General features: G+C 35.8%; 4 protein-coding genes and 2 pseudogenes across 10 annotated transcripts; all 6 read left to right on the top strand.

Moving 5' to 3' along the window:
* Positions 1 to 1,407: 1,407 nt before the first annotated feature.
* LOC104784579 (SWR1-complex protein 4) lies at positions 1,408 to 4,996 on the top strand. Its single transcript, XM_010509615.3, has 16 exons — positions 1,408 to 1,800; positions 1,895 to 1,981; positions 2,069 to 2,134; positions 2,230 to 2,289; positions 2,382 to 2,438; positions 2,572 to 2,701; positions 2,864 to 2,931; positions 3,064 to 3,156; positions 3,247 to 3,294; positions 3,449 to 3,625; positions 3,711 to 3,821; positions 4,083 to 4,178; positions 4,280 to 4,351; positions 4,434 to 4,470; positions 4,554 to 4,588; positions 4,698 to 4,996. The coding sequence occupies exons 1-16, from the start codon at positions 1,678 to 1,680 to the stop codon at positions 4,770 to 4,772; spliced, it is 1,335 nt and encodes a 444-aa protein (XP_010507917.2). The 5' UTR covers positions 1,408 to 1,677; the 3' UTR covers positions 4,773 to 4,996.
* A 159-nt stretch (positions 4,997 to 5,155) lies between these two features.
* LOC104784578 (DUF724 domain-containing protein 2-like) lies at positions 5,156 to 8,356 on the top strand (annotated as a pseudogene). Its single transcript, XR_015558106.1, has 8 exons — positions 5,156 to 5,723; positions 5,834 to 6,259; positions 6,482 to 6,566; positions 6,651 to 6,808; positions 6,938 to 7,073; positions 7,218 to 7,303; positions 7,386 to 7,470; positions 7,571 to 8,356. The product of XR_015558106.1 is annotated as a DUF724 domain-containing protein 2-like (transcript).
* Positions 8,072 to 11,799, top strand: LOC104784576 (DUF724 domain-containing protein 6-like; annotated as a pseudogene). The gene is made up of 9 exons (XR_015558105.1): positions 8,072 to 8,208; positions 8,561 to 9,091; positions 9,370 to 9,804; positions 9,884 to 10,060; positions 10,138 to 10,225; positions 10,302 to 10,450; positions 10,568 to 10,649; positions 10,743 to 10,850; positions 10,968 to 11,799. The product of XR_015558105.1 is annotated as a DUF724 domain-containing protein 6-like (transcript).
* A 2,868-nt stretch (positions 11,800 to 14,667) lies between these two features.
* Positions 14,668 to 20,084, top strand: LOC104784575 (long chain acyl-CoA synthetase 1). 2 transcript variants are annotated; one of them, XM_010509614.3, is made up of 18 exons: positions 14,668 to 14,985; positions 16,282 to 16,453; positions 16,532 to 16,595; positions 16,691 to 16,780; positions 16,871 to 16,927; positions 17,011 to 17,059; positions 17,144 to 17,220; positions 17,326 to 17,460; positions 17,698 to 17,865; positions 17,963 to 18,073; positions 18,173 to 18,327; positions 18,404 to 18,479; positions 18,590 to 18,707; positions 18,795 to 19,040; positions 19,114 to 19,253; positions 19,367 to 19,549; positions 19,656 to 19,775; positions 19,884 to 20,084. In XM_010509614.3, exons 2-18 carry the CDS (start codon positions 16,308 to 16,310, stop codon positions 19,929 to 19,931), a joined length of 1,983 nt encoding a protein of 660 aa, XP_010507916.1. In that variant the 5' UTR covers positions 14,668 to 14,985; positions 16,282 to 16,307; the 3' UTR covers positions 19,932 to 20,084. The 2 variants fall into 2 exon arrangements, with proteins under 2 accessions (XP_010507916.1, XP_087307832.1); XM_087451706.1 differs by having other exon boundaries at positions 15,434 to 16,453.
* A 432-nt stretch (positions 20,085 to 20,516) lies between these two features.
* Positions 20,517 to 25,003, top strand: LOC104784574 (long chain acyl-CoA synthetase 1-like). The gene is made up of 17 exons (XM_010509613.2): positions 20,517 to 20,696; positions 20,792 to 20,855; positions 21,002 to 21,091; positions 21,181 to 21,237; positions 21,320 to 21,368; positions 21,483 to 21,559; positions 21,658 to 21,792; positions 22,021 to 22,188; positions 22,438 to 22,548; positions 22,655 to 22,809; positions 23,292 to 23,367; positions 23,446 to 23,563; positions 23,658 to 23,903; positions 23,984 to 24,123; positions 24,237 to 24,419; positions 24,521 to 24,640; positions 24,778 to 25,003. Exons 1-17 carry the CDS (start codon positions 20,551 to 20,553, stop codon positions 24,823 to 24,825), a joined length of 1,983 nt encoding a protein of 660 aa, XP_010507915.1. The 5' UTR covers positions 20,517 to 20,550; the 3' UTR covers positions 24,826 to 25,003.
* A 696-nt stretch (positions 25,004 to 25,699) lies between these two features.
* LOC104784573 (uncharacterized) lies at positions 25,700 to 27,527 on the top strand. Of its 4 annotated transcripts, none has more exons than XM_010509611.2 (4): positions 25,700 to 25,837; positions 26,403 to 26,708; positions 26,798 to 27,055; positions 27,162 to 27,527. In XM_010509611.2, the coding sequence occupies exons 2-4, from the start codon at positions 26,414 to 26,416 to the stop codon at positions 27,209 to 27,211; spliced, it is 603 nt and encodes a 200-aa protein (XP_010507913.1). In that variant the 5' UTR covers positions 25,700 to 25,837; positions 26,403 to 26,413; the 3' UTR covers positions 27,212 to 27,527. The 4 variants fall into 4 exon arrangements, with proteins under 4 accessions (XP_010507913.1, XP_010507914.1, XP_087307831.1 ...); XM_010509612.2 differs by having other exon boundaries at positions 25,701 to 25,837; positions 26,391 to 26,708; positions 27,162 to 27,473; XM_087451705.1 differs by having other exon boundaries at positions 25,715 to 25,851.
* Positions 27,528 to 27,588: the final 61 nt, after the last annotated feature.

The raw sequence follows: 27,588 nt of genomic DNA, 5'->3' as shown, positions 1-27,588 counted from the left end.
GTAGTATATATAGACTATAACTAGATTTCAGTTTTTTTGCTAATTTGTAAATATTTCATTGATAATGAAAACAGTTTAGGTTACAATCAAAGATTAGAAACCTTTATGTATGGTTCCATGGAATATCTTTCATGCATGTTACAATCAAAGAATTAGAAACCAACAAAGATTAGAAGCAAAAGAACTCACATTATTTAGATATTCGCGTTATAAATTCATATCAACAAGTAGAACCCTTCATCCATATATTTGATCCCACGCCTAGGTGCCATCATAAACTCGTGATTATCGCCGGGATACGATACATCAACCTCCAAAATTCTCTTATTCCTCGTGTTCCCGCCTCTGTAAATTTTCACACTCGACGAAAAAGCCTCCACCGTGCTCTCCGGCTCGTCTTTTGGAGTAAGACGGCAACTCATTAGTGCTCTAAAGAACATCACTATGGACGCCATGCGTCTCCGACGTTGTATGATGCTTTAATTATGTAATAGCATTGAACATAAGCATATATACAGATATATATATATATATATATATATATATATATGTGGGTGTGTGAGTTTGAGTGTTTTTGTCAGTGTGTGTATATAGTCTTAACAACCATTGTTAAATGTTTGATACACACGACAGGGCAAGGAGGAAGACACATCGAGAGGAAATCTATTTTTGGTAAGTATTATTAATATACCAAATCACCCTTTGAGGGAGTGCCAAATATGGCGTTTACAGCAGAAAAGCGAGGGTGTTATGGTGTTTCTACGACTTTTAGACTAGTAGTTTTGATGTTAAAGATCAAGAAACAAGTTCATCTTCAGCAAGAAACAATGAGAAATTGAGATGAGATGAGAGGAATTTAACAAAATATTCCGATCGGTCAATGATAGTTGGACAACCTTCTCGATTTGCTTTTGACAGCGATGTTTTTTTAAGTATATAGAACAAATTAAAACAGATTTAGTACCTTTTTTAGTAAACTAATATATTTTGTTTTAGTATTTTTTTATAAATAAAACTATATTCGAAAACTATGGTTGTACTAGTATAATACGAGGTATTAATTTATGATATGTTATCTTCAAGAACTAATATAAAACTATGGAGTAATTAGTCGTAGCACTAGCAAGTAACTTTTTTGATTGATTATGGTTGTAAATACACCACTACTTCTTCTCTAACACATATTCTAACACATATTTATATTTCTTATATGTACAAATAATATTTTTATTCCCTTCTCATCAGTTTATGCTTCCAGTTTTTCATATAAATTGATGCGCTTTCGTAATTCTTCAAAGGCAAAAATTCTTAAAAGCATGTCACTATTTTGCTTGTTAAGAATAGCTTCGGCCCATATTAAATAAATTGGGCCAATAGCTTCGGTCCATACTAAATGATTAACGTAAGGACAAGACACAACTGAACGATACCGTTTAGTGACTATTGTAATCTTGTATCATCAGAACTCGCTAAGTGATTCCGAAGGTTTAAGCATTCGTTCGCGCTCAAAAAATCCCCAATTCCCAATTCTCTTCGTTCTCGTTGAAATTAGTCAAGTGTTCGAAACCCTAACTCCTGAAATCGAAGTAGATCCCAAATCCTGATCGAATCGAGGGTCTTTGCGCTCCTGGATCGAATGATAGCTACTACCCGTTGATTTCGGAACCCTAATTTACAATGGGTGGTACAGACGCAAAGGACATCCTCGGGTTGCCGAAGACTCCACTGTCTTTAACTCAGGAGAAGAAATCTCGACCCCAGAAAGAGTCCCATAGAAAGCCCGATGGCATTTCTCGCGAGGTTTGTTCGAATTAACCGAAACAATCCTTTGTATTCGATTTGATTTTTGGTTAGCTTTTGGAATCAATTTCATCGTCCGTTGTTGATTTTGCAGGTTTATGCTCTTACCGGCGGCGTTGCTCCTCTTATGCCTTCAATTGATGTTAACCAGCTAAAGCGCCGTCCTCCTGCTGATGAGAAGGTCCCGTGCTGCTTTTTGAAATAAAAATTTAAGGACTTTACGATTTATCTTACTGTTTTGAGTTTTGAGTTAGTATTACTCTCACAGGTAGCTTGGCAATGGCTTCCCTTCACCAGTTCTGCTAGGAAAGATGATTTGAAGCTTTACCATTGGGTAAGTTCTTTATCTGTGGAACGCCATTATTAGAAAGAGTTTTAAGCATATCGTTCTTTCTAATGACATGCGTTTGGGAATTTATATCTTCACAGGTTAGAGTTGTGAATAATGTTCCACCCACAGGTGACTATTCCTTTGCCAAATATAACAAGGTATTATACTGCCTTCATGATTGTCTGTTTAAAGTCTCGTTGAGTTACTTTTACCTTCTTCTGACTACATTTTTTTGTAACTTTCATTGCAGTCAGTTGATATTTTGAAATACACAGACGAGGAGTACGAGAATCATTTAACTGATCCTGTAAGTGTCTGCTTAAGGAAGAGTTTTTCTGTTTTCATTCTATTATGCATGAAGTAAAGACATGTCCTGCATAGATTTTGTAGATGCTTGTTTTGGATTATGTCGACTTGGTTAATTGTGCTCCAACTTGCAGGTGTGGACCAAGGAAGAGACTGATCAGTTGTTTGAGTTCTGTCAGAATTTTGATCTCCGCTTTGTTGTAATTGCTGATCGATTTCCGGTATCACGGACTGTGGAGGAATTGAAGGATCGTTACTACAGCGGTATGATGGATATTTTTCTGTTTTCAGACCATTATCCGTTCAATTATACCTTGTCCTTCCATTTGTTTTCATCTTTGATCTCTCTGTTTCTATTTCGTGTTGCTCCAGGGTTCATTAAAAAATACAAGGACTGAGAATTCTCTTACGTATTTTCTTTTGTAGTAAACCGGGCCTTGCTGCGTGCTAGAGCTCAGTCTCCAGCAGATGTTGCAAACCATCCTCTGATGAAGGTCAACTTCCTCTTATATCTCTTCATAGCAGACTAAGAACTCTTATGTCATGTATTTTTATTGTGGCAATCTATCCTTATCGGGAGAGAACATTTCTCTAATTTCTGTTATCTAATGTGTTGGCATATACAGGAGCCTTATGATATTACACGCGATAGAGAGCGCAAGCGGGCATTGTCCGTGCTCCTGTCCCAGAGTAGACATCAGGAGAAGAAAGATGCTGAGGTTTTTTCCTATTGAATCTTAAATGTCACCTGCAGCCGAATAAATATAATTAGTTCTTTGTTTTCTCTAATCCTTCTCCCACAAATGCAGATTCTTGCTGAGGCTAAAAGAATCACAGAGATGCGCTTGGCAGCACGTGTAAGTGTTGTCTTAAAATAAATATATTCACTCGTACTAAGTAAAAAACAGTTGATGAAATATGCTTACCATGATTGAAGATACCCTAAAATATGAAATATACTCAATCTTTATCATCTTGTTTCTTAAACTATCCGTCTTTCTGGCTGTCCAGCGTGCAGAAGAGCCTGTTGTATTTGCAAATGAGAACGCCGGTCTTGATAAAGCTGATGGGGTAGTTCCAGGGAGTAGTGTATCTCCATCATCCAATTCTCAACTTCCTGCTACTGCTGTTGCTCCATCAACACTAACTATGGCAGATTATGCCTCTACCCTTGCTTCCCTGCGTATGGTGAGTGTCTCTCCATCTCTTTCCCTTTTTCACTTGGTTATCCAGTTTATCTAATTCTTTCTGGCGAACTTGTTACATTTTTTAGCTTCATGTATACTTGAGAACCTATGGACTTGAACAAATGGTCCAAGCTGCAAGCTCGGCTGTTGGTCTTCGAACGATCAAGCGTGTTGAGCAGACTCTGCAAGATCTCGGGGTTTGCCTTTTCTTCTTGTTCTGTTTCAGTATTTCTATTTGTCAGAAATCATTTGCTTATCTTTCCTCATTGATTGATGACTGAGACGTAATGCTATAAAGGCCACCCCTACTGAAGCTAGCTTTGAATGTGTTATACTACTAATTTGTGGGGATTTTAGTTAGGGTAGTAGCTATTTAGGTTCATATCGGTTTATTTGATTATAGCTACTTTTAAACTATGTTAAATGGATTCTGAGTATATAGAGTTTTCTGTTTACAGGTTAATTTAAAGCCAAAGGTTCCTACGAAAACTGTATGTGATGAGCATCTTGAGTTGCGAAAAGAAATATTAACACTACTGAATCTTCAGAAGCAGGTAAACCATATGATACAAGTCAATCTCACATAGATTCACAAATATACAGCTATTTTGTTTATTTTAACTTCCTGCCAAACATGGTCTGGTCATAATTTCAGCTGCAGTACAAGGAATCAGAAGGTTCATCACATCGTGAAGGGTCATTTGCTGCAATGCCAGACACTCCAAAAGTGAGCACCAAACTATGTTTATTAATTCTCACAACAGTTTTCATCTTCCTATTGATCTCTCTAATCCTCTATATTTGATCAGGATCGTGTGTTCGCAGCTGACCCATTCAGCTTTGGAGGTACAATTCTTTATTTACTTGGTTTCAGCATTGTATCCACTACTTTAACAACTTCTAAGTTCATTTTTTTGTGTGGGTTTCAGCTGAGAGACCAATCAAGAAAGAACAAAAGCGCAAGGTGGTGCAGATCTGAGTCTGCTCTTCTTTTATCATATATTAATTCCTCTGAAAGACCCTTGCATATATGAACTTAAATATCAACTAAAAGATGTTTGTGAATCCTACAGGGTCCTGGAAGACAAGCAGATACTCCTTCACCAGCTCATAAGCGTCCGAGAAAGATGAAAGCCTCTGATCTCTAAAATCTCTCTACTGACTTGCAGTTTTCATGTGTATGTATGTGTCCCTTTGTCTTCCCGGTGATTTCAGACACTGTGGACTGTTTTGAGTTGTTGATTTCAAGTCTCTTTTTTGAGTTTTGATCACTTTGAAGACACTAGTTCTTCAACTCGTTTACACAGTACGATCATCATGTAGAAAACTGAAGCTAATGAATTATTATATCAAAACTTTTGTTACCTTATCATTACTCTGATCTTCCTAACAACGTTAATTGAGTCTCTAGTGAGAGAGAACATAATGAGGATTTCAAAGCAGCAAAGCTCACTGTAAAGATATTTCTAATTTTTCATTTTTATAAAATTTATTTAAGCGCCAAAAAAAAAAGAAATATTTTTTTTTAATTAGAAAGGTTCTTCTTCTTCTTCGTCTTCATCGCTAGGGTTATTTGGGGGTTTTTTTTAGAGGAAGTAAAAGAAAAGGTTGGATTTTTCAGGATTCAAACTTGAGAGTAAGCAATGAGGGTTTCTATGGATCAAAGGCTAGATTTAAGGAAAGGTCGTGAAGTCGAAGTCTGCTATGAAGAGAATGGCTTTAAAGCCGTTTGGTACAAAGCCATTATCGAGGCAACGAAATCGAAATCTGGTTTCAGAAATAAACATAGAGTCCGCTTGCTCAAGGATGATTTCGCGACTCTTCTTACCCAACTCTCCCAAAATGTCTTGCTTCGACCTATTCCTCCACGCCATTTGCAAGCTCGTATCAGTATCAAGCAAGGCTGCGTCGTCGACGCTTACCACAAATATGGGTGGTGGACTGGGCTTGTCATCAAAGAGCTGAAGGATGATAACAACAAGAGTTGTTGTTTGGTGTTCTTCAATTCACCGCCTGATATCATTCTCTTCGAGAGAAAGAATTTGAGGCCTCATCTTAAATGGGTCTACAAGAAATGGTGGGTTATGCCAAAGTTACAGGTAATTGAATGTGGGACTCTCAAAGTTTGTTGCTTTCCTGCAAATTATAGCATGATTTGGTTATGAAAGCTTAATGACTGACTTGACTTATTTATTAATAAAAATGTTAGCTTTTGGCTGAGGAGTCTATGTTTAGCCCTGGAACAATGGTGGAAGTGAGTTCCAAGACTGATGAGATAGAAATTGTTTGGGTTCCTGCAATGGTCATCAAAGAGATTGAAGAGGATGATGAGATGAAGAAATATATTGTTAAGTTTTGCAATAAGCCTTTGAGCTGGGAGGGTAGTAAGGAAACTTCCAACGAAACTGTTGATTCACAAAGGGTTAGGCCTAAACAGCCTCCGTTTTTGGTTGAAGAGTATAAGTTGTTGGACTGTGTTGAGGCGTTTCATGGTTCGAGGTGGCGTAAAGGGATAGTGAATCGAGTTGTCTCTCAGAAATCGTATATGGTGAGTTTCGAGGATACAAATAAGCAGTTGAGATTCAATCACTCGGATCTAAGACCTCCAATGGAGTGGCAAGATGGGGTTTGGAAGGTATTTAACGTTTTCCACTGGTTTCAGTTAATACTAGAATTGTTGTCAGTGACTAATCTGTATGAACTGATACAAGACTCTTTCAAAACTGAAGACTGCAATTTTTGCTTTAGAATTTTTCAGCAAAATCTTGCTCTGCATTTTTCATGATGGTTTTCATTGGGAGTCTTTGTGTTTATCTTCCAGTTGTGATTCTTTAACTCCATTTATTTGAGGTTGCAGACAAGGGAATCACCATTAGCTCAAGAAGGATCAGAAAATAATATGGGTGATTCAGTGATGAATGGTAATACTTCTCCATCACTAGGTAACTCTCTTTATCTCCAATATCTAATTGATTCACTTTTCATTGTTCTAGATCATGAAAATTGATCATGTCTTTGTTTTCCAGCTGATGAATCTGTTTCACCTGTAACCTCGTCCCCGGTTACAATTTCAACACCGTTGAAATATACAGAGGCTGAAACTCAAGGAAAGACCTTCCCTAAGAAGACACTTCAGCCAATGAGGGATCAGAATGGCTTGGGAAACGATGCAACACGAGAGGAGGTAGAATTTAAGACTTCATCTACATTATCATTCTAAATTTCTTGGTAGTTTTTTAGATAATGGCTTATTATCTTAGTCCTCATCGTTGTATCTATCTTTGAGATGAAGGTTCTCCTTTGGATTTTACAGGGACTACACGAGAAAGAAACTTCTTCAAACTGCAAAAGAAACAACTCAGTGGCTTTGGAAACTAGAAATGTGCAAACAAAGGAACCGCTGTTAGCTCAGGGATCGGGAAATGAGATGACTGATGGTCTATTAAATGGTTATACTCTAGTCAATTCCCCAAGTGGATTCCCTTAATCCTTGTTTATTTTTGCGTTCTGAGACTGACTGACATGTCTCTGTTTTCTAACCACCAGTTTGCGTTCTGAGACTGACTGACATGTCTCTGTTTTCTAACCACCAGTTGAACAGGAAAATACTCAATTAAAGACATCCAACGAAAAGACACTTGAGCCACTGAGGAATGGAAATGAATTAACTCGAGAGAAGGTATTGTTAAATCATAATTGTCTTGATCTTTATTTTTTCTCTGAGAGTGCTATTCTTTGTGTTATAACGCTTTTATGCACAGATTCCGGATGAGCATAATAGTGAAGATAACTGTCGTAAGAGGAAAAGAAGAGAACTAGAGCATAGTTCAGACCTCAGTGAGAGTGGTATGTCTCAACTCTTTCATTATACAAGTCGTAAGTATTACTATGCTAAAACAATTTCAATCCTTTTCTGACTATTTTGGGAATGCGTTGATCTGTGCAGTGGTGCACTCTGATCGAACCCCCAATGTGGTGAAGAATGTTGCTGTCGATGAGGGTGAGAAAAACAAAGCAAAGGATGCAACAGTGGCTTTGCCTTTTGTGAAGAAGTCACCGGTTTGGAAGGCATACGAATCAATGGAGGTCTTCAAAGGAGTACCACAGAGTCCTCATGTCTCTGTTTGCTTTAGGTATGATGGTGACATTTTCTGGGGTATTAGAGAAAGTAAAAGATCTGGAAACGGACGTTCCCATAAGCCAACTAAATAGCCTGAAAGACTCCTTTACCGAGCTAGAGAAGCATGGATTCACAGTTACAGCGCCTTTATCACGGATCAACAAGCTATTAGCTCTCAAAGATAGACAAGTAGATATCTCGAAGGAACTAGAAAGGTTCAACAAAGAGATGGTATTAGAAACTAGCGAAAAGCTCAAGGCTGAACAACAGTGTGGTGTGATAGAACGCAAGATACTTGAGGTGAAAAACAAGATTCTGGAAATGCAGATGCAAGAAGCAGCACTGAGAAAACAGAAGGATGCAACCTACGAAAAGATAAGTCAGATTGAGTCACGCGCAAGAGATCTTGGTCTAGAGCTTGAAGATGTGGAGTTTAAGTTTGAGACACTTCTGTCCGCTCCATGGTAAGTTAGATAATAATAAGCAAAAGCGTAGTGAGAGGGATGAGAAGCTGACGTGGCAAAGATTAAATCATAATTAGTAATGTCTGATCTTAAAAATGTCATTAAAAAGCTAACTGAATCGTATTTTTGTTTTAACCGTAAGATAAAAGTAGTGAGCGCAGATAACAACGACAAGTCAACAATCACAATGCGATACGATGGGCTCGTTAATTTAGGCCCAATAGAAATATTTATTTTATTTTGTAATTTTTTTTAATCGCGCCAAAAAAAAAGAAAAAAAAGAAAGAAAAATCAATTAAAATTAGTCTCATCATATGATTAATGACGTCGTCTCTGCTTTCATTGTGAAAAGGGCTAAATAAAATTCAGAAAGTGGCGTGAGAGGAGAGAAAGAAAGAGGTTTTTTAGGGTTTTGTCTGCGGAAGAAGATGAACAAAGGTATGAGAGAGAGAGAGATGGAGGAGAAGATAACGAAAAATTCACAAGTAGAAGTGTGTTCTGAAGAAGAAGGTTTTGCAGATGCATGGTTCAGAGGTGTTCTCGAGGAAAACCCAACGAAATCAGGACGCAAAAAGCTCCGTGTTCGTTACATGACTCTGTTGGACGAAGACGGTTTCTCTCCTTTGTTTGAGAACATCGAACCGAGGTTCATCAGACCCGTTCCGCCGGAGGATGAGTACAAAGGTGTGGTTTTTGAGGAAGGGTTGATGGTAGATGCTGACCATAAAGACGGATGGTGGACCGGTGTGCTTATCAAGAAATTGGGGAATGACAAGTTTAGGGTTTACTATGATAATCCACCTGACATTATTGATTCCAGAGAAACCAATTGAGACCCCATCTCCGCTGGACTGGTTGGAAATGGGTCCGACCAGAGATTCAGGTATGGTGTTGATGTAATCCAAGTTTTGATTTTTTTCTTGATTTGGTTGTTTTCTTGCTAAAGATTGAAGCTTTTCTCTGTTTTGATTTGTTGCATGTTATGGTCTTTTGTCAAATCCGGTTTTATTTGTTAGTGTTGCATGCTTTGACACTAACAAAAGGTTTCAGCTTTGGTTGAAATGGTTAAAAAGGTTTTAGCTTTGGTTGAAATGGTTGAAAAGGTTTTAGCTTTGGCTTTGAATCTTAGACTAGACTTTAATTTGTTTGTTGTCCTTGAAGGAATTGGATAAGTCCATGTTTAGCTGCGGGACAATGGTGGAAGTGAGTACTGTCATAGAGAAAGAGGAAGTTGCCTGGTTCCCCGCTATGATAGTTAAAGAGATCAAAGTGGATGATGAGGTGAAGAAGTTCATCGTCAAGGACTGTAATAAATACTTGAGCTTTAATGGTGATGCGGCTAGAACAAATACTACCGTTGATTCCTACCGTGTTAGACCCACACCGCCTCCTTTTCCAGCTGACAGTTACATGTTGTTGGATCGTGTTGAGGTCTTTCGTGGTTCCGTATGGCGTCAAGGGTTGATTAGAGTAATTCTCGATGAGAATCGTTACATGGTTAGTTTAGCGAGTACAAAGCAGGAAACCGTGTCTAAACTCTCTGATCTTAGGCCTTGTAAGGTTTGGGAAGATGGTGTTTGGCAGGATGGACCAAAGGTATCAACTTCAATCATTTCCATCAATATTCTTTCAGTTTTGATTTATCGGTAGTGTGAATTGAAGCTGTTATGTTCAGTCCACTTTTCAGCAAAATCCTGTGAGAGAAACTCCTTCCAGTGTCATAAAAACAAAGCCAATTCGCTCTTGTTCTGGTGCTAAGTCAGTGACTCCGAAAAGGACCACAAAGCATATAAAAAGATCACTCAATCTTGAGGATAATGACGAGACACTCACAGAAGCTGAAACTGAAGCTGTGAGTTTAGGCATTTTACTAATTTCGTTTGCTTTTGTCATGTACCTTGATTTACAAATTTTGTTACCTGCAATTAGGCCACTCGAGAACTGAGAACCAAGAGGGCTAATGATGTTACTAATGATAATACTCCTCGGGCCATAACCGGGCAAGCGAAACCAATAGGTAATTGTGATCTTGTTTAGCTCTTTAAGTTTAGTTTCTGCATCACGAAACTGATCTATAAGGTCAATGTTTTCAGCCTCTGTTAAACCTGTGACCCCGTCCCGGGTCAGAACTGCAACGCCGTTGAAACAAACAGAGGCTGATACTCGAGGAAAGACATCTCCCAAGAAGACACCTGAGCCAATGAGTAAAAAGAATGGCTTGAAAAATGCAACTCAACAGAAGGTGAATTTAGTTCTTCGTTTGAAAAAATATCATTCTCTCTTTCACTAGATGTTGGCGTTCATCTACAATAATATATCATTTCATAAAATGATGGTTTAGTTTACTCTCTTTATATAGATGCTTGAGGAGAAGAGTATCGAAGATAAGGGTATAAAAAGGAAAAGAGAAGAAATACAGAACGCAGACCTTGAGGAAACTGGTATGTCTAAGCCAGCATCTATCTAGCAATATTAGTTGTGATATCTTTGTTTCGTGCCAAATTTTTATCATATAATTGGTAATTAATGTGTAGATGAGAGTTGCAATGGTCCAATAGCTGAGATCAATGATACAAGGACTATCTGCACCGATGCTGATGTCGATGATCAGCCTCTCGCTGCTTGGATAAGTTCACCTACTGGTTCGATAATATTCTCAACATATTTAAAGCTTAGATGCATCTCTTTGAAAACTGTCAGGTAGTATATGCTAAAGCAATTCGTTTTTTTTTTTGTTGGTTTTGCGTTGATCTATCCAGAGCTACCCTTTGATCATAGCCCGGTTGTGGTGAATAATGCGGTTGCTGCCACCGATGTTGAGGAAACACAAGGAAATAATACACTAATGAGTTTGCCTTTTGCAAAGAAGTCACCGTTTTGGAAGGCGTGTGAAACAGTACCACAGATTCCACATTTTGGTCCATTGTCTGAGGCTAAAGAAGATATCCGGGAATACGCAGCAGTTGGTATGATGGTGACTTTCTACGGGTTATTAGATGAAGTAAATCATCTGCAGCCCGATGTTTCCTCGTGCACGTTAAGGAGCCTCAGTTGTTCTTTTGAAGAGCTAGAGAAGTATGGTTTTGACGTTGCAGCCCCTCAGTCACGGATCAACAAAATGGTTTCTCTCCAAGATGGGATAGCAATGAAAGAGGAGGAAAGAAAATGTCTCGAGAAGACGATTGAAGCTGGAGAGATGGAAGGGCAAAAGTATGAAGAAGAACTGTTTGAGTTAGAATGCAAAATTGTTGAGCTGAAGAGACAACAAGTGGTTACGAAAGAGAAGAAGGAAGCTGCGAACAAAAGAACAGTCGAGAAGAAATCATGTGCAGAAACGATTGAGCAAGAGATTGAAGATTTTAAGCTTGAGTTTGAGACAACTGCTTCTGCTCCATGGTAATAACTAAGGTAAAGAAGCCAAAAACTAGGAATGACATCTAAGCTCTGTATTTTGGTAAATGAAAAACTTAGAGGGAGAGCAGATGTAAGTAAAAAAAGTCTAATCTTATTATCAGTAGCTCTACTTATGGTTATTGTTTATGAGGATGTTTAGTTTAACTAATCCTTTTAAGATGAAGTATCTTTTGTGAATCTTATGATGGTGAGAGTCTCCCAACAATCAAGTCCGGTCTAAACTCATTTGCTTACCGTACACTCATCATGTAGCAGTTCTAAACTAAGCTCTAATGTTTCAACGACTCAGTTCTTACCGAATGTTTTTTTTTTTTAAAGTTGTGTTTGGGTAATTATGGTTAGTGGTTGAATTAAAAGGTACAAAATTTAGTTGTGCAATTACTACTGAAGGTGGAGGTTCTTGGTGATGAATTGACATTAATATGGAAAGACCAGAGCGTTGGCTGTGTAATTAGTATTTGCCAATTACGGAAGTTGGATGGGATTTAATTCCGTAAGGACCAAAGACTCTCCCTTGAGTTGAATCTTGAATGATATCTCTCTCGTTTCTGAAATTTGTTTGTCTTTTTTGAACAGTACTGTATTGCATCTATACTTTATTGTACAAACCTAATATCATAAATGATGGCAGATGGGATATATTTTTGGCGACTATAGAAGAAATAAAATTAAAAAGGAGACAATACTCGAAATGATAAAGAAGGTTACTACTAGGTTACATGGCGAGTTAAATTATCGTTAAAAATTAAACAATTATTATTACCCTCGATAAATTTGCAAATTTGTACAAGAGCTTCAATTCGTTAAAACCAGCTACAGTATTGTTTGAACTTTGCAACTGTGTGTATGTGACATGATTGTTTCCTTGTCCATGCATTCAATTCATTTATTTATTTTTTCCCCAAATAATCTGCAAAAGGTTTGTTTTCAATATTTTTAAAATAAAATCGTATATGTGTTTTCTTTTTCTATCAACCAAAAACTATTTATGTGGTATTAAAAGGTAGCCCATATTGAAGGTTGGAGAGATTAAATGTTACATTTTACGTCAATAAGTTTGGTAGTGAATGTCCCCAAAATGTAGTGTAACCTACTTTATTTGAAAATAAATGAGGGCTTTACCTATATAATAGAACCGAATAATCTATTTCCATCTAAATTTAAAATAAAATAAAAAGGTGTGGATCCAGTAAATAATATATACTATAACATAACTAAATAATTTGCTACTCGTATATCCCATCTGAAAATGAATTAAAATTCACTTGACTTTGTTTGTTTTCTTGAGAAACTTTCGATTTTCAAAGTAATGGCCGGACTTGGACTTTTTTTTTTCAAAGTTTTGTTTTTGCTGACTTTATCTAAAAAACTTGACAGTTAGAAGTTGGAACAAAAAAAAAGAAGTTGGACCAAAAGATAAATAAGAAAGCTAAGTTGACAAAACATATCTAAAGTTGAAAATGAATCCGTACGTGATTTATAAAATAAATAAAAAAAGTTGAAAACTAATCATTTGTACTTGACCGGTTACTTGGAATAAGTAGTATATAATAAGGCCATTCTCTTGTGCTTTTCTATTTAAGGGGTTGCTAATTTAGTTTTTATCAGATTCTTGAACAAGATTATCAATAACGTTTCAAAGAGATTACTTTATTATATAGTACGTGAGTAAGATATATAAGTATATTTTTAATCACTTTTATATATCAGAAATCACACGGCACTGGGCGGACCTACGTTCAAGTAAAGCAGGTCACATGACCTGGCTAAATTTTAAAATTTTCCTAATGGTTACTGAGAAAAAAACACATATACTCTCATCAAAAAAAATTCTTACTTGTGTTTGACCTGGTATAAAATTCATCCTGGGTCCGCTACGGAGTTGTTGATCCGTTGGATTGGTTTTTGTGTTATTACTATTGACATGTACAAGTACAATAAAAGCGGATCATAAAAGGTTGCTGATATTTTTCAGTATCTTATTTAAATAGTATGTTTAGTATTAAAGATGTAGACCCCGGAACTGAGAAATGTGGATCAGTTAATAAATATACAGTACGGTCGGATGACCAATACCCCGGAACTGAGAAATGTGGATCAGTTAATATAAAGCGGAAAATATTGCATGTTACGTAGTAGAGAATCTCTCGACATTACTTTGAAAATAGTAATATATAAAACAACTACGACATAATAAAATAATCTCTCAACATTTTTTAATTGTCACAATTTTAAAATTCTACAAATAGAGAAAACGGGAGATATATGAAAATTATATATGTTAATGCGAAAATAAAAATAAAAGACTATTGTTTTTCTTTTTCAAGGTGCTTAGACCGACTCAGTAACTGGTTCGACAGTGTTAATCGAGATCATGATCTGTTTTCACGTATTATTAAGTCCACACTCCACACAGTTAATCATATGTATAATTCGATATCCTAAATGTTGCGTTGGTTCTTATAAGTAGTGACGATGAAAACTTGTGTGAATATTTACTCTTTTCTTTTTGTTTTGTTTACATCGTGAAATAGAAACAGAATCGAGTGGATTGCTACTTAGTACTCACCCAGTAGTCATGTGTCGGTAACTTGTACAATAGTATATATGTATATACAACAACCCAACTTTACGATATGGACCACAAAAACGTTTAGTTACGGGTAAATGTCAAAGATAGCTTTCGTCACAAATCTATCAAAATCCATTTACTCACTGAATACATTGATTTTGCAAATTGATTCTCATAGTAGGATACAACAAGTTGCAAACTGGAAAAAATAATTTTTTGCTGTCGCAACAAATTATAATAAATGATTTTGCAAATTGATTCTCAAAGTATAGGAAACCAGTTAATCTACTTGTGACTTGACTACTTCGTTTAGGCTTCTAAATTGATTTATTTCGAGATATGACGATAAGCTTTATGAAATCATTAGAGTGTTTTTTTCGTATCGTGGACGTTATATCAATTAATGGAAAAATAGTAGTTGAAGATTATTAATAGAGACACTATATATAGCCCATATGAAACAAGAAATAATTATTGAAATATTTATTTGTTTCACCTTTTTTTTTTTCTTCTCTTCTTTATTATTTACACATTGAGATTGAAGACTAAAAACAAGAATAAAAGTATAAAAATGAAAAAACACAGGGCTGGCCTGTATCAACCAACTCATATATTATTATATAAACCAACAAACCATTTCTCAGCTCCCCCAAACTTATCTTCTTTCTCTTTCTCTCTGATCATTTCTAAAAGATTCATAAACTAAGAAAAACTTTTATAAAACAAAGCTTCCAAACACTGGGGAAAAAACCAGTGATCTGAAGATCATCTGTAAACTCAACTAAAATAAGGTTGGTTGCTTAATCTTAGTTTTGTTTATGTAGTCATGATTATGTTATATCTTCATTTTGTTTCCTTTTAAGGATTTGAAATCAGGATAATACTGTGATGTTTTATGTTATATCTTCATTTTGTTTCCTTTTAAGGATTTGAAATCAGGATAATACTGTGATGTTTTTGTTGCATCCCGAGGTCTTTGATCTATGAACCAGAATGTTATTTATTTATAGTAACAAAAGAAAATGATTTACTTTATTATAGTTTAAAGAAGATTGTGTTTATTTTGAAAGGAGAGAGTAAAATCCATAATTTCATGTTGCGAAATGAAAATGGAAGAGTTGAAGTGTTGAACTATATATGAAATATTATTCCTCTATCGATATATGTTTACATTGGTTAGAGAGCGTTACAACTACAACACAGTTAGTTACATCACTTTCATATTTATTGTTTCTTCAGATAGGTTTTTCATACCTCCTGCTCCACTATTATGTATAATGGAGAAGATGATGAAAAAAATAAGGATAAAGAGAGTGAAGCCAGGCTTATACTGCTCTCTCACGTTTAGGGCGTGACTCTAAAACTAGTGATTTAGTTTACAGTATTATTAAACATAAGTTAATTAGGAATTAATTAGGGGTGAAAATAATGGACGCTCGACGTGTACTTCGTTGAATTCTCGGAAAATAAATATATTTATGTAACCCTTCATATAATTCAATTCACTCAAATATGGTAACCAAGTCAGTGTCAAAACCAAATGCTGTGTACTGAGTAGTCGGTATGGTATCTTAAGGCTGTTGCTCATCATAAATGCAGAAACTTGTGGTTTGCGATCGGTATGGTTAGGTGGACCGGTTTGGTAAACAATTAATGCGACTGAAATTGTGAAACTATAATATAAAGTTCTCATTTAATTTCTGTGTATTATAATAAAGTACGGAGTACGTAAGCTGACTAATAATTCATGAAACTTTAATATCTGTTCTTTTTGACTTTTTCGTTTAACACTGCAGTATATTTTTCACGTCACCCAAAATTTTGTGAAATTGCAAAAATATGATAAATTCTGCTCTCTTAATGAACAAAAATATGATAATTTCTCTTATTCATTTTCACAATTTTTTTTTAAAATTTTGTAGAACATTCATCTATTCGGCAGTGTGGTATATTCATATATTAAATAAGTTGGTACTTCATTAAAAAAAATAAACTAAGTTGGTTGAAATATTTTTATCTCATGGTTCTTCTCTCCTTAGCTTTTTTAATTTGTTCTTTATGGTTAAAAAAATAACTTTTCACGTCAGAGATAAAAACAATAGAGAAATAGAGAATGAGGTCTTTTGCGGCTAAGGTGGAAGAGGGAGTTAAAGGGATAGACGGAAAGCCGTCGGTAGGACCGGTGTACCGGAATCTTCTGTCGGAAAAAGGTTTTCCTCCTCTGGATACTGAGATCACCACTGCTTGGGACATTTTCAGGTATATATAAATATATTTATAATATAATTTTCTTGTAATTATTGTTAATAATTAAGCTCTCTTTTGGGAAATTTTAAGTAAATCAGTGGAGAAATTCCCGGAGAACAATATGCTTGGATGGCGTCGATTTGTTGATGAGAAGGTGAATTCTTTTGAAGTTTTCTTATTGCTGTTACTTAGGAAAAAAGAGAGAAATTAATAATTTATGGATTATATAACACGTAAGGATCGGTTTAGGTTGGACCGTATACGTGGAAAACGTACAAGGAAGTATACGAAGAAGTTCTCCAGATCGGCTCTGCACTACGAGCCGTCGGCGCTGAACCTGTAAGTATTGTTTTCCTCAACATCAACTCATATAGTATTTTTTTTGGAGATTTGTTAAATTTATATCGTAATAAAATGTTATATGTGTAGGGGTGTCGAGTAGGGATCTACGGAATTAATTGTCCTCAGTGGATCATCGCAATGGAGGTCCATCTCATTTTTTTTTATGAAATACTTTTCTGATTTATTTTGCTAACACACGTTATATATATTTGTGTGAACATATCTAGGCTTGTGCAGCTCACACTCTAATCTGTGTACCTCTATATGATACATTGGGTAAGTTATATGATATATATATATATCTCCTTGACTCAAAACTCAAGAACGTAACTCAATATTGTTTATATCCGATGTTTTTAGGTTCAGGAGCAGTCGATTACATTGTAGAGCATGCGGAAATCGACTTTGTGTTTGTCCAAGACACCAAAATAAAAGGAGTAAGTATTTTTATACTTAACTGTTATAAAAAAAAATTTACTGATAAGAGTTATACATTTGCCAAATATTCATTATAATGTTCATAATATGCTGTTGATATATAGCTTTTGGAGCCAGATTGCAAATGTGCTAAACGGCTAAAAGCTATAGTTTCCTTCACTAATGTGAGCGACGAGCTTAGCCACAAGGCTTCCGAAATTGGAGTCAAAACATACTCTTGGCTCGATTTTCTCCATTTGGTTCGTCGTCTCACTTTTTATTTACCGGATAATAGTTTTTGCTTTTACAGTTTATTTAATATCTTCGGACCATTCTTTGAGGTATTTTAGTGAACAGGCAACCAACTTGACGACATTATGTATTAATGTATATGTCGAACTAAATGAATTAGGTGTCCATCCAAACACAGAGCAACATTGATCTTATGATGAAGATATTTATTTGGTTGACTATTTGACCTTTGAATGTTTGACCAGGGACGTGAGAAACCGGAAGAAACTAACCCGCCTAAGCCCTTTAACATATGCACCATAATGTACACGAGTGGCACGAGCGGTGACCCTAAAGGTGTAGTTTTGACTCACCAAGCGGTTGCCACTTTCGTTGTTGGGATGGATCTCTACATGGACCAATTCGATGATAAGGTAACCCATGGCGCCATAATTATTAGTAACAGAAAAGAATATCTTAGTAATTGAATTAACATTATGCTTAATCCTCTGTTTACTTTGGGCGGAGTAGATGACACATGACGATGTGTATCTCTCCTTCTTGCCGTTGGCTCATATTCTTGACCGTATGAATGAGGAATTCTTCTTTAGCAAAGGCGCTTCCATTGGCTATTACCATGGAGTACGTTCTCTTAGGATTCTTTATAATCATCTAATTATGGAAAGCAAATGGATAACTAAAAGAGAATTGTGATATATTTTGTTTTTTTTGTGTGTGTAGGATTTGAATGCGTTACGTGACGACATTCAGGAATTGAAACCGACTTATCTAGCTGGAGTTCCAAGAGTGTTTGAGAGAATCCACGAGGGGATTCAAAAGGCTCTTCAAGAACTTAACCCAAGAAGGAGACTCATCTTCAATGCTCTCTACAAACAGTAAGCATAACTTTTCATCGTTATCGCTCTGTTTGCTTCTAATAGCTTAACCTTGCAAAACAAAATGATTATGTAGCAAGCTTGCGTGGATGAATCGTGGATACTCTCATAGTAAAGCTTCACCCATGGCTGATTTCATTGCTTTCAGAAAGGTTAGTAGTAACAGTTGATATAATGGTTTTTTTTTCTTTCTATTTTGGGAGCTTTTGTATTTGTTTATGGTCATTAACCTACTTTTCGCGATTTTGTTTTCCGGTTAAAGATTAGAGACAAATTGGGAGGTCGCATCCGGTTGCTAGTATCTGGAGGAGCACCTTTAAGCCCTGAAATTGAAGAGTTCTTGAGAGTTACCTGTTGTTGCTTTGTCGTCCAAGGCTACGGTATAATATTTTAAACATTCTAGGGTTTATTCTCCCTGTTCCTTGTTTGCCAAGGAAAGTCAATGTTGCTGTGATTGTTTGCACTAGGCCTAACGGAGACGCTTGGAGGTACGGCTTTGGGTTTCCCGGATGAGATGTGTATGCTAGGGACAGTCGGTATTCCAGCTGTTTACAACGAGATACGGCTTGAGGAGGTGGCTGAAATGGGCTATGACCCACTCGGGGAAAACCCTTCAGGGGAGATCTGTATAAGAGGACAATGTCTGTTCTCTGGGTATTACAAGAACCCTGAACTCACTGATGAAGTCATGAAAGATGGATGGTTCCACACCGGTAATTACTGAATTTTACCCGAAACAAAGATTTTTGTATTCTGGTTTCTTAATTGTTTTGGATGTTTTTACAGGAGACATAGGTCAGATTTTTCCAAACGGAGTACTCAAGATCATCGACCGTAAAAAGAATCTGATCAAACTCTCTCAAGGAGAGTATGTTGCTCTCGAGAATTTGGAAAACATCTACGGGCAAAACACTGTTGTCCAAGATGTAAGCTTTTCAACTCTGGATCATGATGTCTTGTCAAACAAGCAAATAAATCCTTTTTAGGGTTTCTCCTCAACTTGTTGTCTGATTATCCCCTTTTATGTTTGTTTTCTCAGATATGGGTTTATGGAGACAGCTTCAAATCTATGCTTGTCGCGGTGATTGTTCCTAACCCAGAAACAGTGAACCGGTGGGCTAAAGATCTCGGTCTTACTAAACCATTCGAAGAACTCTGCTCTCTCCCGGAGCTAAAAGAACACATAATTTCAGAACTCAAGTCAACAGCAGAAAAGAACAAGGTATGTTTGAATTAGTTTGATTTTGTTCTGAATCAACATTCTTCAATTATATTATAAAATTAACTCAATAAGTATTTTCGTGGATGTGAAAAAACAAAATATATAGTTAAGAAAGTTTGAGTACATCAAAGCTGTGGCGGTGGAGACAAAACCTTTCGACGTAGAGAGAGACTTAGTGACTGCCACGCTCAAGAATCGGAGGAACAATCTTCTCAAATATTATCAGGTTTCAATTATCTTTTATTAATTGTTTTCTTGTTATTACAAGTTCGTCAATAGATTGGTTAATGTTGAATTTATATATTTGCAGCTGCTAACGTTCCATTATACGCAGGTACAAATTGACGAAATGTACCGCAAATTGGCGTCAAAGAAAATCTGAAAGTGTTGAGATGATGTGTGTGCCATTGGTAACTATGTTGTGTTATGTGTGTCAATAATTGATAGAGAAGCCTTTTGTGCTAGCTTTCTGTAATGTTGTGTGATCATGTTTGACCATTTTCATCATTATTATTGTAAATTTTTTTATTTTAAATCTACCTCTCTCATTAAGTCTCTCTAGTTGCTTAAATCACATCTCACCTCTACGACGATTCACGTAACTACATGTTCTACGGATTCGGATTATATAAGCTTTAGAAGAACTTCACTAAAGTTATATGAAAATTTTGGTTGGTTCAAGTAGTACTCATTCCCATAGCGTGTATATAATAACTCTATAAAATCGCTCTTTTTTCAAAATATTTAATGTTCTACCATTCGCTATTCGAACCCAAGTTTTCATCTCGGATTACTCCATCTAGCTACCTGCAGAGAGCTGTCACTGATTAACTAAAGAAACTACAACATGTATATCTTCGTTTCAACGATTCCGTTTAGTATAATCTTATTATACGATTACGTAGTGTCCACTAATCTTAAGAGTTTTACGGAATGTTAAATATATATCTTCAGTCATCGCATCCTCTTCAAAGAAAAATAAAATAAAAGAGAGGCAAAAAATGAAGTCTTTTGTGGCAAAGGTGGAAGAAGGAGTTAAAGGGGAAGATGGAAAGCCATCGGTAGGTCCGGTGTACCGGAATATATTGTCAGAGAAAGGTTTTCCTCCTCGTGATTCTGATATCACGACCACTTGGGACATTTTCAGGTTTAATTAATTTACTATATCCTATCCTAGCCTATGCATGGTATCCCTTAATTTCTGTATAATTATTGTTAATGATTTCTTTTGGGTTTTGTTAGTAAATCAGTGGAGAAATTCCCTGGTAACAACATGCTTGGATGGCGTCAAATTGTCGATGAGAAGGTGACTAAAAAACAAAAACAAAAATCATATAGCGTTTAATAAAAAGGAAAAAAAAAACAATTTTGCAGAATTTGTTTTCTTCTCAAAAACATGTTTTCGACTGGATATATGTTGTTTTATACGTGTACTTGTACGGATCGGTGTAGGTTGGACCGTATATGTGGAAAACGTACAAGGAAGTATACGAAGAAGTTCTTCACATCGGCTCTGCGCTACGAGCCGCCGGAGCTGAACTTGTAATGCATATACATTTTCTCAAAATATCTTATTATTTTTAATTTATATTTTATACGGAACTATAATGGTCTATGTACTAAATACGTAGGGTTGTCGAGTGGGGATTTATGGAGCTAATTGTCCTCAATGGATCATAGCAATGGAGGTCCATCTTACTTTTAATTAATTTTTCTGATTTAGGATTCTATATTCAAATTACTTATCTAGACATCTTTTTTAATTTGTAGGCTTGTGCGGCTCACACTCTAATCTGCGTACCTCTATATGATACCCTGGGTAAGTTACATTTTATTTTCTTGTGACCATGCATACATTGGTAACTCAAATTAATCAAATTAACACTCTAGAACGTAACTCAAAGATTTTTTTCCCTTCCGATGTTCTTTTTAGGTCCAGGAGCTGTCGATTATATCGTCAATCATGCGGAGATCGATTTTGTGTTTGTCCAGAACACAAAAATTGAAGGAGTTAAGATCTTTGAGATTAATTTCATCAACTAATCTATACATTTGAAAGATGTCCAGTAATGTCATTTTTTTTTTTTGTTCTGCTCTTAAAATTTTAGCTTATTGAGCCAGATTGCAAAAGTGCAAAACGCCTAAAAGCGATCGTTTCTTTCACTAATGTGAGCGAAGAGCAGAGCGTTAAGGCTTCAGAAATTGAAGTCAAAGCATACTCGTGGCTTGATTTTCTCCATTTGGTTCGTCTCTTCTATGTAATTTTTGTTTTTTTTTTACGTTAATACAGTTCTATGGTATAAAATCGGACTATTCTTTGAGGTGTTAAATGATACGCACATGTTAAACCAACGTGACGATAATATTATACATTACGTTAGACGCATAGGATTAATACACATAATTTGGTACCCACGTTAATAGTGTTAAACTATATTTTTTGACTAATTCACCGTTGACTTTTTGACCAGGGACAAGAGAAGCCGGAAGAGATCAACCCGCCTAAACCGTCTAACGTGTGCACCATAATGTACACTAGCGGAACAAGCGGTGAACCTAAAGGTGTGGTTTTGACCCACGAAGCGGCCGCTACTTGCGTTATTGGGATGGATATCTGCTTGGACCAGTTCGAAGACAAGGTGACTCTCAATCAATTTAAGAAACACTATAAACTACGATAAAAGATATAAATAAATAAATAAACAAAAGAGATTTATAGTACATAATAACCATTTCAATGAACATACAAAATTTCTTATAATCACTCTAACGATACATTAGCCAATACATATATTCACTTATTGTCACTAAACGATGCCGATTAATCATGTATTTCCTTTCGACTAATTCTTTTTTTTTTCCACTTGTTTTCACTTGTATATGATAAGATGACTCATGACGATGTTTATCTCTCGTTCTTGCCGTTGGCTCATATTCTTGACCGTGCAAATGAGGAATACTTCTTCCGTAAAGGCGCTTCCGTTGGCTATTACCATGGAGTATAAAATTTCTTAAGATTCACAACCATCCTCAAATTATGGAAATAAAATGGGTATAATGAACTAAAATTTGATTATATTGATGTTGTTTTTTTGTCCGTGTTAGGATTTGAATGCATTACACGATGATATTCAAGAATTGAAACCGACTTTTCTAGCCGGAGTTCCGAGAGTCTTTGAGAGGATCCATGAGGGTATTCAAAAGGCTCTTCAGGAGCTTAACCCAAGAAGGAGACTCATCTTCTATGCTCTCTATAAATAGTAAGCTTTACCGTTATTTGGTAGATTAAAAAATTTTACACGTGAAAAATAGATTTTGTGTAAAGAACTTCATTAAAACTAATTCCTTTGGGGGTAAAACCAATTAAAATTTAATGGATATGGACGTATATTTATTTTATATATAAGTTTTTGCATGCATACATATACCGATATACGCCTACTATAACTGAGTATACGGACTCCGGTAAATGAGTATAATTTTAGATTTTGATATATGTTCATGAATAAAGATAAAACAATTCTATACAAAAATGTACTACTTCTCTAATTTTTAAGTATAAAACTTATAATGCCGCAAAGTGAATTTTATAAGAGCTAGCGTTACGTGACTTACGTCTAGCAAACAAATTCCATTATTTTATGTTTTCTCTCTGTTTTGTGTGTTCTCTATATAATGTCTCCTCTCTGTTTTTTTTTTTCACTTCAATGCCCTCGCAAATAAATTTATACTAATGATGCAGCAAACTTGCGTGGATGAATCGTGGATATTCTCACAGTAAAGCTTCACGCGTGGCTGACTTCATAGCTTTCAAAAAGGTTTAAAACAGTTGAAGTAAGGCTTCATTTATGGGATTCTTTGCTCACAATTTTTCTTTTGTCTTACTTGGATTAAAGATTAAAAACCAATTAGGAGGTCGAATTCGGTTGCTAGTATCTGGAGGAGCACCATTGAGTCCTGAGATCGAAGAGTTCTTGAGAGTTACTTCTTGTTGTTTCGTCCTCCAAGGCTATGGTAAATATGTATATATAATTTCCCATTCTAGGGTTTTACACTCTGTTTCTTGACTCTTAAGGAAAGTCAATGTTGCGTGCTTTGTTTGCTTTAGGTCTAACGGAGACACTTGGAGGAACTTCTTTGTGTTACCCTGACGACATGAGTATGCTTGGGACGGTCGGAATTCCAGCAGTTTACAATGAGATACGGCTTGAGGAGGTGCCGGAGATGGGCTATGACCCCCTAGGGGAAAATCCTTCAGGGGAGATCTGTATAAGAGGAAAATGTCTGTTCTCTGGGTATTACAAGAACCCTGAACTCACTGAAGAAGTCATGAAAGACGGATGGTTCCATACAGGTGATTGATTCAAACAAAGTTGAGATTTCGATTGTTTTGATTTTGGTTTTAATTTGAATTGCTTTTGGTGTTTTCAACAGGAGATATAGGTGAGATTCTTCCAAACGGAGTACTAAAGGTCATTGATCGTAAGAAGAATCTGATCAAACTCTCTCAAGGAGAATATGTTGCTCTCGAGCATTTGGAAAGCATCTACGGACAAAACCCCATAGTCCAAGATGTAAGGGTTTCAACTCTTTCTTGTCCACAAAGCAATCGCTCTCTATAGTTTTCACTTCAGTTCTCTTTAAACCCGTCTGATTATTATCATTTTTGTCATATTTTTCTTCTCAGATATGGGTTTACGGAGACAGCTTCAAATCTATGCTTGTCGCTGTGATTATTCCCAATCCAGAAACCCTAAACCGGTGGGCAAAAGTTCTCGGTTTGACTAAACCATTCGAAGAACTCTGTTCTCTCTCGGAGATACAAGAACATATAATTTCAGAACTGAAGTCCACGGCAGAGAAGAACAAGGTTTGTATGATTGTTTTTCAAAAATTCTTCTATAAATTTTCTACTAAAGAATGACAACAAGTAAATAATAAATTTATTCTTTCAACGTGAAAAAAAAATAGCTAAGCAGGTTTGAGTACATAAAGGCGGTGACGGTTGATACAAAGCCTTTTGATATAGAAAGAGACTTGGTGACTGCGACGCTAAAGAACAAGAGAAACAATCTTCTCAAGTATTATCAGGTTTCAATTATCTAAATTATATATATATATATATATATATATATATATATATATATTTTAATTTGTATAGATTAGTAATGCTGAATTTTTGCAATTATTCAATCCGTTAACGTTCCATTAAATATACTAATATACAGGTATCAGTCGACGAAATGTACAGAAAACTGGAGCCAAAAAGAAGCTGAAAAAGTGTTGTTATTTGTGTGCAATTATATTTGTTTTATAACTAGGTACTAACCCGCGGAAAATCGCGGGCTAAATTGTTTTTGTGAAAATTTGTAATAATTTATTTTGTTATTATGTTATTTATAATGATTCGTGATTAAAAATTCAGTTTACTTATATTAAAATTTTTATATATTAAAATTTTTATATTTTAAAAATGTTTGTTGAAAATTTTAACCCATGTTGGAAATGTTTTTTGATAAAATTTGTGGTTATATAGATTTTATTCGATTAGATTTTTAGAATATTAGCTGTTTATTTTTTAAGTACAAATTAGTTCTGATTCTAATAGATTTTTTTTTAGCTTTCCTACAATGTATTTTATTTTATGTGTCCCCAATTTTCGTTTTTATTTAATTATATATATTTAATTAATTAATCAATCTTAATTAAGTTTTTCTAATGGCAATTGAATGTAATTTTTTACATATTTTAAGGTTAGTTTCATATTTGTACTTCCCAATTAATATAGTAGGATAAAATAATTGTGTATAACGATAATTGAATATTGATACAAGTGAAGCTTGTGCAATCTGTAATATTATATGACCATTTATATCATAATTAGTTATTAGTTCTTTTTATATATATGTAACTGATCTTATTAAGTCTTCTACATACTATTATATTTGTCTATGATAAATTTACTAAACTAGAGTATTAAGGAACCGATATTGTAGCATAATAAAAATATTGAAACGAAGGCCTTAGACCTTTTGGGCCTTCATTTGCCTTTTTAGACCTTAAGGTGTATCAAAATGATATGGGCTTTTAAAATGAAGGCCCATCAAAACAAGTGATGGAGATATTAAGGTTTCTGCTTTCTGGAACCTTCCCCTCTCTAGTCTCGACAAAAAGGAAAGAAACAAAAAAAAAAAATAGAGAGAGCAGAGTAAGAAGAAAGAGTGTGAGAGCGAAAGAGGAGGAGGAACTGATCTCGACTCTGCTGAAGATTTCTCCGCTGCTAAAACGGTTAGGGTTTCTAGGTTGCATGATTCTTATGATCTCTTCTCCGATTCTAGTTGTAATTTCTCCGATTCTTCTGGTTCATCTTAGGTTTTAGAATCGAATGATGATTGATGATGATAAATTAGGATCTGTTTCTTCTGATAATGTGATGGTTCTCTCAAAGTATTATCTTTAGGTATCGTAATTTTTCAACAATGTTCTGTGGATGATATGATGCTTCTGCTTAAATTAGGTTATTTGCTCAGTTCTTCTTCCTAGTTGTTATATCTCCGATTCTTTAGGTATCGTAATTTTTCAACAATGTTCTGTGGATGTTATGATTCATCTTAGGTTTTGGATTCATCATCTCGTCGAGATGATAGTATTGAAGATCTGTTTCTTATAGCTTAGAGATATCAATGTTCTGTAGATGCTGCTGCTTTGGTGTTCCGTTATTACGTGTTCTCTTTTGAAATTTCACTCTGATTGCTTGCTCTTGTTGAACCAGCGTAGCCATTATCATTGACATTGATTTCTTCTTTGCCTAATCATTACTTATATCAATCTTCGCTATTAGCGTTGTTTTCAGGTAGGAAAGTCATGGATCGTAGTGATCATCCCGTCATGCTCACTGGCAGACACGAAGATCAATGTGTAAGGTGGAACTGTAGACGAGTCCCTTTTAGACCATTCGAGTATTGTCACGAGTCCTGCCAAAAGATGGCTGCTTCAGATTCGCAGTCCACCCTCCCATTCTTGTTGTCGTATGTCTATTCTTCAACTACTGAATTTGCTCTCATTGCTGGCAAGATTTTCAACTTGATCAAGGCTGCAAAGGAGCCTGGAGTTCCTCAACTCTCTAAAGATGTGTTACAGATCCCTCCTTGGCTATCAAGTATAGTTTCTATCACTTTTGAGTTTCCATATTGTATACTCATGTTATGGTTATGTATATAGATAAGTACTGTTTGACTCTCATTGCAGGTAAGTTCGATGTTGAGTTTTCTGCATGGGAAACCTTTCGCCAGTGGCTGTTCATGGGATCGTCTCAGCTTCCTGCAACTTTGGATTTCAACTGGGTAGAAGAACGTAGCAAGGTTGTTGGTCAAGTGAGGCTTCGTGTTCTTAAGCCTGTCCCCAAGGAAGACAACATTTGGGAACTTCACCAGTATTCAAGCTTGGATCAGATGGGAGAAGCAGTCTATGTGATGCGTTGCAACAAATTTGGCGAACCATTATCAGGTCGGTACTCGTTTATCCAATTGTAGTTTGCTCATTCAGATGTCATGTTTTGTTGTCTCTTTTGTTGTATAACTCACAAGATTATGCAATTTTGGAAACTTAACAGATGGGGAGGATGAGGAAAATGAGGAAAATGAGGAAACTGATAGTGATTGATTCAAGCGGCCGGTTGTACTCTGGAAATGGAAGGTGAAGCTGGAGAGTGATTACTAGAGTATGTGACACCATGCGTTTACCTTAAGCCAAATACTGTTAGGCTATGTTTCTTAGGTGGTTAGACTGTTTTTGTATTGGATTTATAAGCTTCTTTAGAACCCCTTCTATCTAAAGGTGTCAATTGGGCTAGTCCGGCCCAGCCTGACCATATGTATTGACCTCACTCTTACTTATTCGAGCTCGTCTTATGTTCTTCACCAAACCACTAACGCCTCTGGTATGTAATCTGATTCTTGATTAAACCCCTAGTTCATTACTAGCTTGTCTTTCCTTTTCTTATTTTTGTTTTGTGTGGTGATAATAGGTCCAACCATAGG

Source organism: Camelina sativa, chromosome 5 (genome assembly GCF_030686135.1).
Source record: "Camelina sativa cultivar CO46 ecotype springtype chromosome 5, ASM3068613v1".
In the NCBI taxonomy this organism is placed as follows: Eukaryota; Viridiplantae; Streptophyta; class Magnoliopsida; order Brassicales; family Brassicaceae; genus Camelina; species Camelina sativa.
This window is presented reverse-complemented; position numbering and strand designations above follow the sequence as displayed.